Consider the following 17,096-nt stretch of genomic DNA (forward strand, 5'->3'; position numbering starts at 1 on the left):
TATAATAGCAAAGAGCAGGGAGAATACGTGTGGAAGGAGGATATAAAAAATATATAGGGAGATTGAAGAGAGGGAGAGTATTACATGTGTAGGAGGGCGGGCTCATTGTAATAGCTGGAATGGAATAAATGGACAGCTATCAAACATTTGGAAACCACATTTGATTGTTCCATTTATTCCATTCCAGCCATTACAATGAGCCCGTCCTCCTATAGCTCCCCCCACCAGCCTCCTCTGAAGTATACGTAACAGTGTTTCAGTGAAGAACAAACAGGCGTCAAGTCAACAAGAAAAAGAGGACAATCTTTATTTCAAACCAGTAATAAAGTGTGACAATCTCAATTCAAACCCAATGAGTGGAGTTTGGCAGAGAATGGTAGGCAACTACAATGACCAGAATGCAAGGCAAGGGCATGTTGGTTATCATAGTGCAATTTCACAGTTGTCTTCTGAAAACCAAGATTAGTACTTGGGTTCGGGTGCCTAATTTTGTCAACTAAACGCTAGTTAAACGCAAGCACAATAAACGGGTTAGCTGACGTCACGAAAACGATGCGCGTGCTTCAATGGGGCAGAGGGCCGTGTGTTGTGATTCTGGATGGCCAGATAGCTAGCAACAATGACAAGAGGCTGCCATGTGGGGAATCATAGGTAGCAAGTTTTTATCTTGTTCTTGATACCATGTCTTGTTTTTGAGTTGCTTTGACTGTAGTCATGTCTATGCTAATATGGCTCAAATTTGCTAGCCAACTAACAACTGTAACGATCTATTTGAGATAAGTGCTCATTGTACAACTGTATTGTTTTCGATAAACAGAGACTAAATATATAACATTTTGTCATCAATCTAACACAATCTGTTTTGCCCTATAGTTGCGCACATTTCGGTTTTGTTTCTAAACTATCAACACTTCTATGAAAACCGCTAAAGAAAAGTAACAATTGTTATGTAATATAACAGTTTTACTGGGTAACTTAACGAGAGAGCTGGAGATCACGTTTTTCGCAATACTTATTTGACCTTGATCTAACATTTCACAAACATCAGTATGCCATGTATCCGTAAGACAAACCGTTGTAGTAGTTGATCTGGCATTGTTCATCAACCGTAGGTCATATCAAATACATTGTTTATGTCATGCAATGCTTATGTAGGACTAAGAATATAAACGACAGTGTACCCCTTTAAACGCCACATGACCCTTTTATTGCAATGTACTGTCATTAAGTACTGTAAAAACTCCCAACAGGTTTTTGTCAGTGCATTGAGTAAACTCACACTGAATTGTATTGTAATCTCAGTGCATTTGGATGCAATCTGATACCATTTCCTACCAGAACTAGTGATGGACAACAGGTGGTGAAGATCTTTCAGAGGAGAGCAAAGAGCCACCATTTTGGATCTGATCAGCCATTGTCTTCAAGTGTATTACCATTCCATGTTTGCATTCGAAATGGCACCCAATTCCCTATATAGTGCACTACTTTTGGACAGTCTGGTCAAAAGTAGTGCACTATATAGGGAATAGGGTGCCATTTCGGATGCACAACCCACATTGATGTCATTAAGCCTATCTCCCATTACATTAACCATTGGCCATCTAAAATAGAAAATAAAAAAAACTTACTGTACAGTGTGTCTATTTAAAACTACAGCAGGGTAAATAAGCCAGACATCCCTTCAACCTTACATTATCCAGATTGTGGGCTCTACCTATGTAATTGTTTGCATCATTTCCACTGTTGTACACTGTTCTATGAATAAGTGTCTGGAATTACAAACGTGAGATTCCATTTGAAATGCATGAGTATTCATTTTATGGCAACTTTTCCTTCATGGGCACTTCCTCTGCAGTCGACTATGGGTGAATTGCAACATTCAGCGAGGGGGGGGGGGGTATTTTAATCAAAAGCTTTGAAATAGGATTACTAAATTCCATCAGAACAAAGTGTATAAATCAATATCAAATATTTCAGCGCCTATGGACACGGGAAAAATGGGTTACCTTTTTAACCACATTACCAATGGGTCACATTTTTTAAAGCACAAATGCTACCTGATTCAAAGTATGGAATGACCCTGTGTAGTGGTTGTTTAAGAAACGATAATAATACATTTAGCTAAAATGTGGCTTATTTCCTTCCTTTCTTCTCTGCAACACTTATCAATGACTAATCTTTGTAATTCCATTTCAAAAAGGCTAATTTAATAAAGGACATGATTTTTTTAGTGCGTTGCCTAGCGGCTGACCTAACTGACTAATAAGATTCAATAGCAATAAAAAACAGTCTGCGAAAAGAAAACAGTAGGGCAAGGGGGGAAAAGGATGATAAAGATGAAAAATATATATAAAACAACACATTGTTGATATGTGTCTGAGTTCCATGTTGCTGTATGTCACTAGGCCGGTTCCTCCGCCTCCACTACCCTTGGCATTAATCTGCTTTCTTGTCGTCCGGGTTCTTCTCCTGCTCCTCCTCTTCCTCATTCTCTCCGTCCTCCTCGGGGCCCTCCAGCTCTCCGGAGGCCTGCCGAGGCTCGTCCTCCTCTTCGTCCTCCTCCTCGTCGTCCTCCCTCTTCATGAGCTCCATGTCCTCCTGGCCATCGTCTGACTCGGCTGTGCAGATGCCATAGCACATCAGGCTGATCACACCCAGCGGCAGACCAAACAGGAAACAGCCCAGCACTGGGGAGCTGCGAAACACAGACTGAGAGGAGGGAGGGGTGATCGGGGGAAGAGATTGAGAGATTGGCAGAGATGGAGAGAAAGAGAGAGTAGGTTTGGCAGTGGTGGACAGAAGGTAGGGTGGAACAGTGGAAAGAGTAAAATATATTTATGCTGTTAGATTCTGGGTTAAACTTGGAACATTGCTATCCTAGAGACATGATACATCAGAAGTAAGACTATGGTATCTGAGGGGTGATAGACTGGTTTTTACATCAGAAGTTAATGGTTATCTGTAGGAGCCAGATGGCTTTGGAATGTGCTGGGTAGCTGGGAGGCAGTCACATGATTGCTATGGGTGGAGATCTTTGGGTTAGGCATCAAGGGGTTTGAGGTCAGGTCAGATCACCTTACGGGAGAAGGAATGGTTTATTACCCCATCACTTTGTCTTTCTGTCGAACCATAAAATATGTAAGGATTGGAGAGAAGGAGGAGTGCCTAAATTGTATATATACTTGTGGTGGCGGAAACATGTTTTGTCTAATTCAGCTGTATTGATCCTCTGGGAAGAATTAAACTTGGTGAAGCTTTCATAGCGTCCGTTGAGTTTTTTACTCTGATAATTAGATCCTAACAATGCCCTCTATAAGCCCAAACCATAAACACATATTCAATGCCAAACATATCATTACCTAACATGCACTATTTATGCTTGCCTGGCTCAGTTGTCCCTTCTAAACCAAGCTAAACGACCCTCACAGTCACACACACAACCCCAGGAACCTCAAATATGACTCTGTATAATTTGCCCTCTTTGCTCAGCGTTCCCTTATAAACCAACCTAAATTAGCCTCACCTACAGGCACAGATGAGCTCAGGGCACTACTCCAGTGACGCACAATGTCTTCCTCTAAAATATAGATGAGTGGCAGTGAATCATTGGGCCTTAATAGAGCGGGTTGCAGGGGAGACAATGTGCCGAGAGGCAAGACATTCAGTCAAAGGCTGCTGTCATCCAGGAAGGAAAGGAAGAGAAATCCTGCCGACAACGCCAGGGGAAGAAGAGGGATGGTAATTGCCAGGCGTGTGTAATGCTAAAGATGGGTGTGCTTTGCTAACTCATGCAGCATCATGAGTCATTGGGTCTAATGTGGACCATTGCTTCCTTGCAGTGATGTGTGTTTGTGTGCACTCCGAGGGCAAGTTGATGGCTGCTTGCTCATCTAGTTCACTGAGTGACCAAGGCTAGCAGGGGCACTACTCAAAAGAAACAACTGAGTGCTTCACAATAAAAAAATGATGACATTCAGACTGAAAAAAAATAACGAAATCCTTCTTTCCCATTACAGATTTTAGTGGGGCATGCTTGAACTTCACACAAAAAAACAACTGTGAAACTTCTATACATTTCAAAAAGGTAATTTTTGTCAAAAAAAACAATGATTTCCCTTTTCCCCCCTCGGTGACCATTTTCCATCAATTTATTTTTCCTGCCAGATTAGCATTTTTCTAAATCTAATCTATCATTTTCTTTTCCATTTGAGGGCACCTTTAAGGTCTATTCTTGGATCGGGTATCGTCTACTTTCTGAATAGCATTACGCTACTACATCCCATTTTCATTCATATCACACAGTCAGCCAAATAAACACTAGTCCTCCCTGTTACGATACCAACTAGCTAGCCTACTGACTTCACTACACTCGCTAAGTCTAGGGGTCCTAGGCCTAGCTATAACCTGATTTGATGTGTGCGGACCGTGATGTATGCATCTGCCCAGGAGACAGCAACCTTACAGGGCTAGCTCAGTCTTGTCCAGGGCTAGCTCAGTCTTGACTCCTTTGTCGGCCAGCTCAAACAAGTTATGGATGTTCAAAGTGGTGACAAAAAAATATAAAAACAAAAAAAAGAAACTACAAAAAGGCATGCCCAAAAAATAACGATTCAAACCAAAGGCCCAAATGGCCCTCAAACTGCAGCAGCCTCACGGCTATGCAAGCTGCCACACTGACTGATTACCCACACCTGTGCACAATCAACACTTAACAAAACTTCCTGGCAGAGCACAACACCTGACTCAGTTGGTGCTGTCACCTGGGGATGGAGTGTGAAAGTGGTAGTGTAGTGTCTAATTGTACTATAAGAACAGCTCCAACAGTTCAAAGAAAGATTTATTTATCCCTTCCCTCTCTTTCTGTCATCTTTTCTCTCTGTCACGGTTGCAACTTCCTTTTTCAATACACCACTCTTCTATTGACGAGTCATCTCCTTGTGATACTGGTAACTATCAGGGGAATAATAGTGGGTAACTATCAGGGGAATAATAGTGGGCCTTAAGACACATACTAGGGATGCACAATATATCGGTGAACATATCGGAATCGGCCGATATTAGCTAAAAATGCCAACATTGGTATCGGCCCAAGTCTAGTTAAACCGATGTCAAAGCTGACGTGCATACCTATATAACATAGGTACATGACGTAATGCAAGCATTTCGCTACACTCGCATTAACATCTGCTAACCATGTGTATGTGACAAATTAAATTTGATAATGACGCCACGTAAAATGTTGCGCTACACGTGCAATCCAGCATTCCTAAACTAGCCCACAATGTATGATGTGTGGATCGAGCAGTCAACAAGTCAGCAGTCATTTGAAAGAGTAACAAAATTTCAGCGAGACAAATCAAAGGCGAAATCTATTAAAGCCGAGATAATGGAATTCATTGCCCTTGACAATCAACCGTTCTTTGTCATGGGTGATGTTGGCTTTCGCCAACTGGTCGAGCACCGGTACACACTACCAAGTGCTCTATTTTTCAGATGTTGCCCTACCGGAGTTACACAGTAATAGCGTCACTGCTATTAACGTCACCACATACATACTATGGAACGCCGTTTGGGTCTTTGCGTGTGAAAAAAGATACAGTAGCACTGTCAACGCTGTACAAAAAAGCAAACCTCGGCCACGAACAATGTGTTTACAATACCGCATTGGTAATAAAGCATAATTTGTTCGACCGCATCTTCTGGGGTAGCTAGCTTTAGCTTGGTACCTAGCTAGCATCAATACAACCAGCCTGAAAACAATGACCAGAAGAACCTGCAGTCATTTTCATTATTCTTAGCAATGATTTAGGAATCCTTGTGAGTAAGTATTAGCTAGGTTGCCACTTGTTGTTCGCCTATTGAAATTGAACTTAATTTCCTGAAAATAACTAGCTAGTCAGCAACTTGAACCCTGTTGCCCAAAGCTAACGTTATAATCTGGCTAGTGAGGCTCGACCACACCGGGTTATGTATTGTGAAGCTAGCCACAATAAGGATTAGGCACAATTGTGGAATTTGCGGCTTGCCTTCAAAATAAAAGAATGTCATTGGCAGTAATGCAAATGAATACAAATAGTAGAATTATGCCATACTTTCATTTTGAAGGCTAACTGCAAAGTCCACTATTGTGGCTATTCCTTATTGTGGCTAGCTTCACATAGATGTGTTCGCCGCCCACCATTAATCAAATAAGAGCTGTCTTATGAATTAGGGTTATTTTAGATGATGACACCAAGTATATAGTTAGCTAGCTAACTATAGCTACTGACACAGATGTTGTGTTATTTGACACGTCAAATAGTGTTATTTGACGTGTATCTTTTTTGACACGCAAAGACCCAAACGGCGTTCCATAGAAATCCTGGTTGAGAATGAAACGACTGAACAAATGAACAACGAAACAGCACAGCAAGTAAGTGAAAGAAATAGGTTTTGTGTGTCCATGTGTGTGTGTGTTAAGTATTTAACTGTACTAGAATGCTTAAAATGCCGCTAAAATTGTAAATATCGGTTATCGGCATCAGGTTTCTTGGCAAGGAAAATACTGGATATCGGTATCGGCCAAAAATGTCATATCACTAACACATACTGTAGCTAGCTACACAGGATATTGTACAGAGAGCTGTTTCCTTCCATATTCTACTTGTTATTCAGAAAATATAATGAGAAATATTATTCAAATGAAAAACGGAAACCAAATGTTGTTTTTTCTTAATTGTTTTGATAGAGACATCACGACAGCATACATTTAACCTGTGCTGCATACATGGCCAATTTATCCTCCCTCAATCATCTTGTTTTCCCATTTCCCCTTGCTATTTGGCTAATGCTGATTGTGCCCAGCCACTCACCATAATGGTGGACTTGGCGTCGAAGGCCACTCGTTTGACCCTCTGGAACATGCCGTCTCCTCCCTGGGCCTGAGGGGAAACACACAGACAGAGGATGTGGTGTTATAGTGGAGCACTGGGGAGACTGGAATGTGAGTGAGAGAGAGAGAGAGAGAGAGAGAGAGAGACATCAGCCTGCCAGCGCTTCCTCATTAGAGTCTTTGACAGCATAGCAGCCATGAGGTGAGCTGGCTGGGCTGGCACGAGCCTGGGGAACAGAACAGGGTTCTCACTCTCCACTGCTGTTTACTTGGTGGGGTTTTGGTTTGTTTTGCCAGGCGAAAAATAACACTGCTGAACGCTCTGTGAAAGAGAAGGACTTCCGTTGTGTTTGGATTACGGTTTAATTCATCTGTGACATTATAATAAACAAGAGGGGGAAAGGATGTCACTTTTTCCAGCTGCCATTTAGTGGATTCAATGATGTATAGAAACCCCTGATTGCTGATGCTATGTATTGTCCATAGAGCGGCTTTAAAGCCACCGGTTGGCCATATTGGCACTCCCCAGTAGGAGCAGTACTCCATAGGAATTAATGGAATCCTACAGTATTTAAATTACATGTTTCAACGACAAAATTACATGTCTTTAAGTATTTGGTTGTTGTAGTGGGGATAGTTACATAAGTCATCTCTAAATATTATACTTTAAGGAATTAAAAAATATATTTTCATTTTTTATATGTATGTTTAGCTCACATAATATAATTTAAAAGTCTGCATTAAGGTGTCTCTAGTAGAATGAATAGGGGGGGGAAATTAATAAATGCATTTCTATAGCTTCCAAACGATTTATTTTACAACAGTGGGGGGGGGGGGGGGGGGTGCCAAGATGGAGGCATGGTGGCTTCAACACAGCACTCCCATATGTCATCTAGTGTACATATAAATCATTGAGTGGAGTATATTATAATGCCAAATACTGATACTGGAATATATTATATGCCAAATACTGACACTGTAAATAAATATTTAGGAGCCAGAGTAATGGCAGAAAGGCTATGTAGAAGAAAAACGATGTAACATAAATGTCAATCGCAATAAAGGATATTGCCAAAGAGTCCATCCAGTCTCATTGGAATTCCCTGGATAAATAAAGACTAAACAAAGCCTGGACCGCTGCACAAACAATTTGAGCTTTTTGTTGCAGTTAGAATGGTCAAATAAATAGGGGAAGGGAAAAGAAAACCAGCTGGAGCCAAAATGGCGGAGGGGAGTCAGAAGAGTGGAGTTGTGGACCTGAGCGGAACCGTCTAGAACACTGTTGATGAAGTGAACCAGCTGCTCCAGGGTCTCCACGGGCTCGCTGGGCAGGAAGTACTGCTCATTAGACGTGTTGAGGATGATGATGGACGGCACCGACACCTCTCTGTGGGGGAGAGAGGAAGAGGAGATTATCACTCTAAAAAAGGTCACAGAGATATGGCAGATAACCAATTCAGAAGATAAACTATGCAGCAAAATGTCAATCTCAATAAAGGATGATTGCAATCGTTCGACTGCAATCATTTTAGCAGTGGAAGGATTGAGGTACAGGCAGGTGGGAGAAATAGATTGGAGGGTTGGAGCAGGGATTGAACCCCTGTCTATGGTGAGGAGAGCAGTATATGCCTTTAAGCTTGGAGCATTAGCACTAGACCACGGATCACATGCGCCGAATACAACAGGTGACTGTGATTACAGGGCTACAGTAGGCAGGAGGCCTTTGGCCAGTGGGAGGTCAGGGGTGAGCGCTCTCTATTTCAAGCACACTCACCACCTCTATCAAATCAAATCCTATTTTGTTTGTCACATGCGCTAAATACAACAGATGTACAGTCGTGGCCAAAAGTTTTGAGAATGACACAAATATTAATTTTCACAAAGTTTGCTGCTTCAGTGTCTTTAGATATTTTTGTCAGATGTTACTATGGAATACTGAAGTATAATTACAAGCATTTCATAAGTGACAAAGGCTTTTATTGACAATTACATGAAGTTGATGCAGAGAGTCAATATTTGCAGTGTTGACCCTTCTTTTTCAAGACCTGCAATCCGCCCTGGCATGCTGTCAATTAACTTCTGGGCCACATTCTGACTGATGGCAGCCCATTCTTGTATAATGAATGCTTATAGTTTGTCAGGATTTGTGGGGTTTTGTTTGTCCACCCGCCTCTTGAGGATTGACCACAAGTTCTCAATGGGATTAAGGTCTGGGGAGTTTCCTGGCCATGGACCCAAAATATCGATGTTTTGTTCCCCGAGCCACTTAGTTATCACTTTTGCCTTATGGCAAGGTGTTCCATCATGCTGGAAAAGGCATTGTTCGTCACCAAACTGTTCCTGGATGGTTGGGAGAAGTTGCTCTCGGAGGATGTGTTGGTACCATTCTTTATTCATGGCTGTGTTCTTAGGCAAAATTGTGAGTGAGCCCACTCCCTTGGCTGAGAAACAACCCCACAAATGAATGGTCTCAGGATGCTTTACTGTTGGCATGACAAAGGACTGATGGTAGCGCTCACCTTGTCTTCTCCGGACTAGTTTTTTTCCGGATGCCCCAAACAATCGGAAAGGGGATTCATAAGAGAAAATGACTTTACCCCAGTCCTCAGCCGTCCAATCCCTGTACCTTTTGCAGAATATCAGTCTGTCCCTGATATTTTTCCTGGAGAGAAGTGGCTTCTTTGTTGCCCTTCTTGACACCATCCTCCAAAAGTCTTTGCCTCACTGTGCGTGCAGATGCACTCACACCTGCCTGCTGCCATTCCTGAGCAAGCTCTGTACTGGTGGTGCCACGATCCTGCAGCTGAATCAACTTTAGGAGACGGTCCTGGCGCTTGCTGGACTTTCTTGGGCGCCCTGAAGCCTTCTTCACAACAATTGAACAGCTCTCCTTGAAGTTCTTGATGATCCGATAAATGGTTGATTTAGGTGCAATCTACTGGAAGCAATATCCTTGCCTGTGAAGCCCTTTTTGTGCAAAGCAATGATGACGGCACGTGTTTCCTTGCAGGCAACCATGGTTGACAGAGGAAGAACAATGATTCCAAGCACCACCCTCCTTTTGAAGCTTTCAGTCTGTTATTCGAACTCAATCAGCATGACAGAGTGATTTCCAGCCTTGTCCTCGTCAACACTCACACCTGTGTTAACGAGAGAATCACTGACATGATGTCAGCTGGTCCTTTTGTGGCAGGGCTTAAATGCAGTGGAAATGTTTTTGGGCGATTCAGTTCATTTGCATGGCAAAGAGGGACTTTGCAATTAATTGCAATTCACCTGATCGCCTTTCATAACATTCTGGAGTATATGCAAATTGCCATCATACAAATTGAGGAAGCAGACTTTGTGAAAATTAATATTTGTGCCATTCTCAAAACTTTTGGCCACGACTGTAGACCTTAATGTGAAATGCTTACTTACAACAATAACCAACAATGCAGTTAAGAAAATATTTACTAACTAAACTAAAGTAAAACATTAAATACGAGAAGTAACACAAAATAACTATAATGCGACTATGTACAGGGGGTACGGGTACCGAGTCAATGTGCAGGGGTACAGATTAGTCAAGGTAATTTGTACATGTAGGTATGGGTAAAGTGACTATGGATAGACAAACAGCGAGTAGCAGCAGTGTAAAAACAAATTGTTCTGCAGTCTTATGGCTTGGGGGTAGAAGCTGTTAAGGAGCCTTTTGGACCTAGACTTGGCGCTCCGGTACCGCTTGCCGTGCAGTAGCAGAGAAAACAGTCTATGACTTCAGTGACTGAAGTCTTTGACAATTTTTTTGGGCCTTCCTCTGACACCGCCTAGTATATAGGTCCTGGATGGCAGGAAGCTTGGCCCCAGTGTTGTACTGGGCCGTATGCACTACCCTCTGTAGTGCCTTGCGGTTTGAGGCTGAGCAGTTGCCATACCAGGCGGTGATGCAACCAGTCAGGATGCTCTCGATGGTGCAGCTGTAGAACTTTTTGAGAATCTGGGGACCCATGCCAAATATTTTCAGTCTCCTGAGGGGGAAAAGGCATTGTCGTGCCCTCTTCACGACTTTCTTGGTGTGTTTGGACCATGATAGTGTGTTGGTGATGTGGACACCAAGGAATTTGAAACTCTCAATCCGCTCCACTACAGCCCCGTCGATCTGAATGGGGGGCGTGTTCGGCCCTCCTTTTCCTGTAGTCCGCAATCATCTCCTTTGTCTCGCTCGTGTTGAGGGAGAGGTTGTTGTCCTGGCACCACACTGCCAGGTCTCTGACCTCCTCCCTATAGGCTGTCTCATTGTTGTCGGTGGTCAGGCCTACCACCGTTATGTCGTCAACAAACTTAATGATGGTGTTGGAATCGTGCTTGGCCACACAGTAGTGGGTGAACAGGGAGTACAGGAGGGGACTGAGCACACATCCCTGATGGGCCCCCATGTTGAGGATCAGTGTGGCAGATGTGTTGTTGCCTATCCTTACCACCTAGGGTCGGCCCGCAAGGAAATGCAGGATCCAGTTGCAGAGGGAGGTGTTTAGTCCCACGGTCCTTAGCTTAGTGATGAGCTTTGTGGGCACGATGGTGTTGAACGCATATCAACCATGATGCCAATTAAATAGTAGATTATAGTGTAAGAAGCACAAGAAACAAAAATAACAAAAGAAGCTTTACAGTCAAGATGGGATACACAGCTCTTTTCGATGCGGCTCTACTTTTCCTGAGGGCATTGGTATTTGGTATGGATGAAAGGCAATGCGATGCAGAGTTTTTGGAGTGTCATCTTGATCTTTATGCAAACAGTGTGCGACTCTGGCGGAATCATGGGGCCACAGTTAAAGGAACCTTTACAAATTAGAGCTGACAACTGAATCAGAGGGAGTCTAGCACTGGGTGGCCACACAGCTGAGGTGACATATACAGTGTCACACAGACACACAGTGTAACCCAGAAGATCAGACACAACTGCACAGCTCAACTGAGAGAAGGCACACGTATAGATAAATACAATGTATACGTGCGTGCACACACACACACACAACTACACAGACCAGCTGAGATAAAGCATGTTGTGCATCACTGTGCACACCGCAGCTGAGCTTAGGCACACAAGCTGCGCACACACACTAGGTTTGTAGACAGCCCTCCACTACACCACCATTAGGCTGAGATCTGGAGCTGTGCACACACACACACAACCCCATCCACAAACCCTACGTGAGTACTCCATCTGACATTCAGCCGAGAACCAACAGATGGCAGACATTTTGAATCAACATGGATTAGCCCATTCACCTTTCAGAGAGCAGACTGCTGGGGCTTTTCAGCAGCACTTCCACTCTCACTCTGCCCATGCATATTGCAGAATGGCTCTCAGTCATAGCAACGGCCATTACGGAGAGTGCGAGAGTCGCCACGGCTCTGGCTCCTCCAGTTTCCACCCAAACACAATGCAATGAATGCATACCATATGCCCGGCTGTGATGTTGCAGCGGCATTGCTACGGCGCTAATCCTATACTCAAACAGACGGGCAGAAACACTAAAACCAGCCTCAGACGTTAAACTACATGGGACTAGGGAGTGTGTGTGCTTGCGTGTGTGCACGTGTGTGTGTCTGCCAGATATGACTGGGCGCTTCTCGCTGCCAGAGAAGGAGCCCAGTAATCTGTGTGATGAAGGAGGGGAGGATAAAAGGCCATCAGATTTATTTCCCTGGCCTTCCTAAGGGAGCGGGATTAGTGGCCATTGACAGGCCGGGATTTTATTCCTCAAAGGAGGCCAATTAATCCTGGGCAAACTCGGTCCGGGGCCGTCCAAAAGAAATCACAGACACACACAAGCAAGCACATATATATACACAAGCATGCAAACAGTTGTGTAATCACTACCCACCCTATACACATTTTAATATGTATGTCTATTATAATCCCCCATCACAGTGTCAGCATTACACACAGACACACAGTGTACTTTGATCACAGACATATTCACAGTAACACATTTGCTGTCATCACAAACACACTCTGTAAACCCCTGGTGTGATTAAAAGAGCATGTTTACTGTAATCTCCCTCACACAAACAATAACATTCCGAGGTATTTAACCCCCCCCCCTCCACATACACTAGGGTTGTCATGATGCTAATATCGCAATTCATCCGAAATACCGTGTTAAGGAAACAAAACATGAAGGAGACTTGTTTTTGGGGGAAAACAGTCATAATGTTGAAAAAATATATATTTTACAGAAAGTCGTTTTTTCAAGGACCATCGAGTTTAGTCTGCTCCGTGTTTTCTTTTTTGCCATGGAAAATCTGGTATCACGACAACCCTAACCAAACACACGTTTTGGGCACGCTCATATTAAAAAAGACTAACCAGGTGAATCCAAACGAAAGCTATGATCCCTTATTGATGTCACCACTTCAATCAGTGTAGATGAAGGGGAGGAGACAGGTTAAAGAAGGATTTTTAAGCCTTGAGACAATTGAGGCATGGATTGTGTATGTCTGCCATTCAGAGGGTGAATGGCCAAGACAAAAATATGTAAGTAACTTTGAACAGGGTATGGTAGTAGTTGCCAGGCACACTGTTTTGTGTCAAGAACTGCAACACTGATGTGCTTTTGACATAGTTTTCTGTGTGTATCAAGAATGGTTCAGCACCTAAAGGACATCCAACCAACTTGACCCAACTGTGGGAAACATTGGAGTCAACATGGGCCAGCATCCCTGTGGAATGCTTTTAATACCTTGTATAGTCTACGCCCCTATGAATTAAGGCTGTTCTGAGGGCAAAGGGGGATGCTCAAAAACTCAATAATATTAGGAAGGTGTTCCTAATGTTTGGTATACTCCTTGTATTATGTATGTATGCAATGTTGCATGCATACATTACACACACACACACACACACTTTAAACACACTATGTCCTGTGCCCCCGCTGCACCGCTGTGATCCTGCTGGCCCTGCCAGGCTTGGCGGTCTGGGCTAATTAACAGTGTGGTGGTGTCAGAACAGCAGCAGCACAGGCCTCTCAGAGCATGACACCACACCACGCAGCAGCGAGCCCTGTCACGCAGCTCCATACCAGGGCTTACTGCATCATTAGCACAGCTCTCCCTCCGACAGCCATTAAAGCACAGGCCCAATAAGACTCTAATCCACCAGCTTCATAGGACTCGTGTATTCTCCCCTTCTCCACGGCGGTATCTATACAAGGTAAACCTGGCAGGGAGCTAGCATTAGTGATGGGGGAAAAAATAAAAAGATACAGTTACATATCGGGATATTATTTTTTCAATATATTGTATCGTTTTGACAATGTCGCAATATTTTTGCGCTAGTTGGCTGTACCTGCACCAAAAAGGCAGTATTTTTCCTTCAAAGCGTGTTCTCGATCTTCTTTTTAAATAGGTAGCCATTTTGTTTTTAGCACTTTTATTTCCCTGACTGATCAAAACTCATTCTCATGGCTCTCTCTTGTCCCTCTGCAGCAGACATATGGTAAGCAAAATGTTTGGAACATCGAATTGCACTAAAATCACAGTATCGAATCGCAATACATATAGAATCGTAATACATATCGTATCAGCACCTAGGTATCATGGTAATTCTGACAATTCCCAGCCCACTAAAAGCAAATAACGGTCAGTCCTGGGTAATTGACAGATCCAACAGAGTGCATTTTAATAGCGGAGGACGACTTTAAATTGCGGTTTTATGGAGTCTGACAGTGTGAGGTTACTGCGGTAGCCTAGGAAACCTGAGAAGGGAGTAGGGGGAAGAGAGGAGGAGGCAGTAGAAGGGAGGAAGAGACAGGAAGGTGGTGGTAAAAGAACGGGGTGGTAGAGGAGAGAAGGAGGAGAGGAAGTACAGAAGAGGAGGTAAAGAAGCAGAGAGATGGAGGAGAAAAAGGAGGAGACGCTCACCCCATAATGAGGCTGTTGATGTAGTCGTTTCCATCCATGTGGCCAAACTGGAAGTCTCTGGGGAGATAGAACAAGACAAGCAACAAAGTGAGACACAACATGCATACAAACAAGCTCATTTATGACAAACAACTCATCATAAGACCAACAAAATGAAAGGAGACCAACTCATATAAGCATTGCTATCCTAACAAGATCAAAATCATAACACAAGACCTAGTTTCCTATGAAGACTGAACCAAGGACTCCCTTCTCTCGCCAATGGCACGTAATAGCAAAATAACACAAAATTCCCATCTTCTTTTCAAAAAAGTATCGGATGATTTACCTAAAAACGGTAAGGCAGAGGAAGGAAGAATTCCATTTGTATCTCGTTGTGTTGTTCTGTGTTGGCGCATGCCATTTCTATCTCATTGTGTTGTTCTGTGTTGGCGCCTGTGTGATGCATTGTGGGAAGAAAGCAGGCGATAGGGATGGAAGGGGACTGCCGCAGAAGCCGGGGGAGCTGGGAAGAACCCAGTCATTTGCACTGAGAGACGGATTAGGCCGCCTCAACATATATATTACATTCATATTGAATCATGGTTCCATCTGGAACACCTGTCCCCTGGGTGCCAAACAATACTGCCGGTGCCAATATCAATGACATGTTTATGAAGACACTCAACTATTATTAAACTCGATCTAATCTGGTTAGGCTGAAGCTCAGTCAGATAATATTGGGCTAAAGACTGAGTACTTGAAGTGAGGCTTGTTGAATTCTTATTCTAAGATACCAAGCAATTGTGAGACATTACTCTTACCCAAGAGGAAGCTAGTTTATTGACTTCAATGAATGAATTCAGTGTGTGTGTGTGTGTGTGTGTGTGCATATATATGCCTGTGTGTGTGTACATGTGAGAGACTTTTGGAAGAATATATTATACACATTTTATGTGGTGAGCGTGTCTATAAATGTCAGTTCATCATAGCAATCACCATAGCTCTCCCCGCTCAACCGCATAAATATTGCTGTCTCCCTCCCGTTCCCCCTGTCTTCACCTCCCTCTACCTCCCTCCCACTCTCTTTTCAACTCCCTGCTGTGCAACAGACCCACAACGCTAACTCACAATCACTCAAATACACATATCCCCAAACCATAGCACACAGACACTCACACCTAGCCAGCACCCAAACAGAGAGAATCACACCACACACACAGACACGTCTCCTTGGGTAGTCTCCTCTCAGAGATTGCATTTATCGCTCTGTCACACTGTTGCGGATGGAGGGCGAGCTGAATGCCACAGTATTCATTACCGCCCTCACACACCGCCTCACTCATCCAAATGACATCTATCTGCATCAGTCGCCTGCCCTGCGTGTCTGCCTCAGTCTCCGTGTCTGCCTCAGTCTCCGTGTCTGCCTCAGTCTCCGTGTCTGCCTCAGTCTCCGTGTCTGCCCACCAGAAGGGGCACTAACAAGGGGGGTGTGACGTAATTACAACGAGCCATCTAGCATTTAGGTTGTGTCAAAACACTGGGCTATAATCTAACTGTGAATCAGGAGAGTGTGATGACTTCAAAAACAAGGCGCGATAGCGTGGCAGATAGTCTAACTGATGATAGGGATCTGTGAAATTCAATCAGCTCTAATGTGGCTGCCTGGAGAGGAGAAGAAACACTTTGATCATAGAGATTTTAGATAATAGCTCTTCATTTAGCTAGAGGGCCAGCACCGGTGAATTAACTAGTAAAGAGAAAGAGCAATATGGAGTGTGTGCCAAGTATGGTGAGATTCTGTACATTGACACTAATATGTATGACTATGTATGGGACGAGGGTCTGTACTGCAGTGAATGCATTTGATGTGTGTGTTCTTACGCATCAGCCTTATGAAATCCCATTTCGAGTTTGTCGCGAGGTAGATCACTTCTTAATTAAAGCAAAATTAATCCATTGCACGCACCATTCTGTAATGTAGTGTTCCATTCACACTGGTGATAGTTTAATAAGGTATTCTTACAGGAGAACAAAGTCTCGTGAGGTAATAAGTTCCTCCAACTGTGCAGCGACTGACAGCTCCAGAGGAGCGCCTATTTTTGGTAAGCCTGACATTTTGCATAATTACCTCCCCACTGATACTGAATGAAACCAGACATGTCCTCAAAGAAGTACAGCTGGTTAGGCTGTCTCCCCACAGCGATCCCTTGTAATGTGTGTGTGTGTGTGTGTGTGTGTGTGTGTGTGTGTGTGTGTGTGTGTGTGTGTGCGTGCGTGCGTGCGTGCGTGCGTGCGCGTACACTTGTTCTTCTATCCTCGTGGGGACCTGAAATCT

At 43.6% G+C, this 17,096-nt stretch overlaps 1 protein-coding gene across 1 annotated transcript in view; it reads right to left on the minus strand.

The window, feature by feature from the left end:
- Positions 1 to 282: 282 nt before the first annotated feature.
- LOC129859337 (protein disulfide-isomerase TMX3-like) overlaps positions 283 to 17,096 on the minus strand; it is a 54,333-nt gene continuing 37,519 nt past the window's right edge. Inside the window, exons 13-16 of the mRNA XM_055928983.1 lie at positions 14,780 to 14,836; positions 8,129 to 8,258; positions 6,852 to 6,920; positions 283 to 2,709 (exon numbers count right to left, since the gene is read on the minus strand). Coding sequence (XP_055784958.1) covers positions 2,437 to 2,709; positions 6,852 to 6,920; positions 8,129 to 8,258; positions 14,780 to 14,836 — 529 coding nt within the window. The 3' untranslated portion in view covers positions 283 to 2,436. The remainder of the gene's footprint in view (positions 2,710 to 6,851; positions 6,921 to 8,128; positions 8,259 to 14,779; positions 14,837 to 17,096) is intronic.

The sequence above is a fragment of the Salvelinus fontinalis genome, chromosome 7, assembly GCF_029448725.1.
Source record: "Salvelinus fontinalis isolate EN_2023a chromosome 7, ASM2944872v1, whole genome shotgun sequence".
Lineage (NCBI taxonomy): Eukaryota > Metazoa > Chordata > Actinopteri > Salmoniformes > Salmonidae > Salvelinus > Salvelinus fontinalis.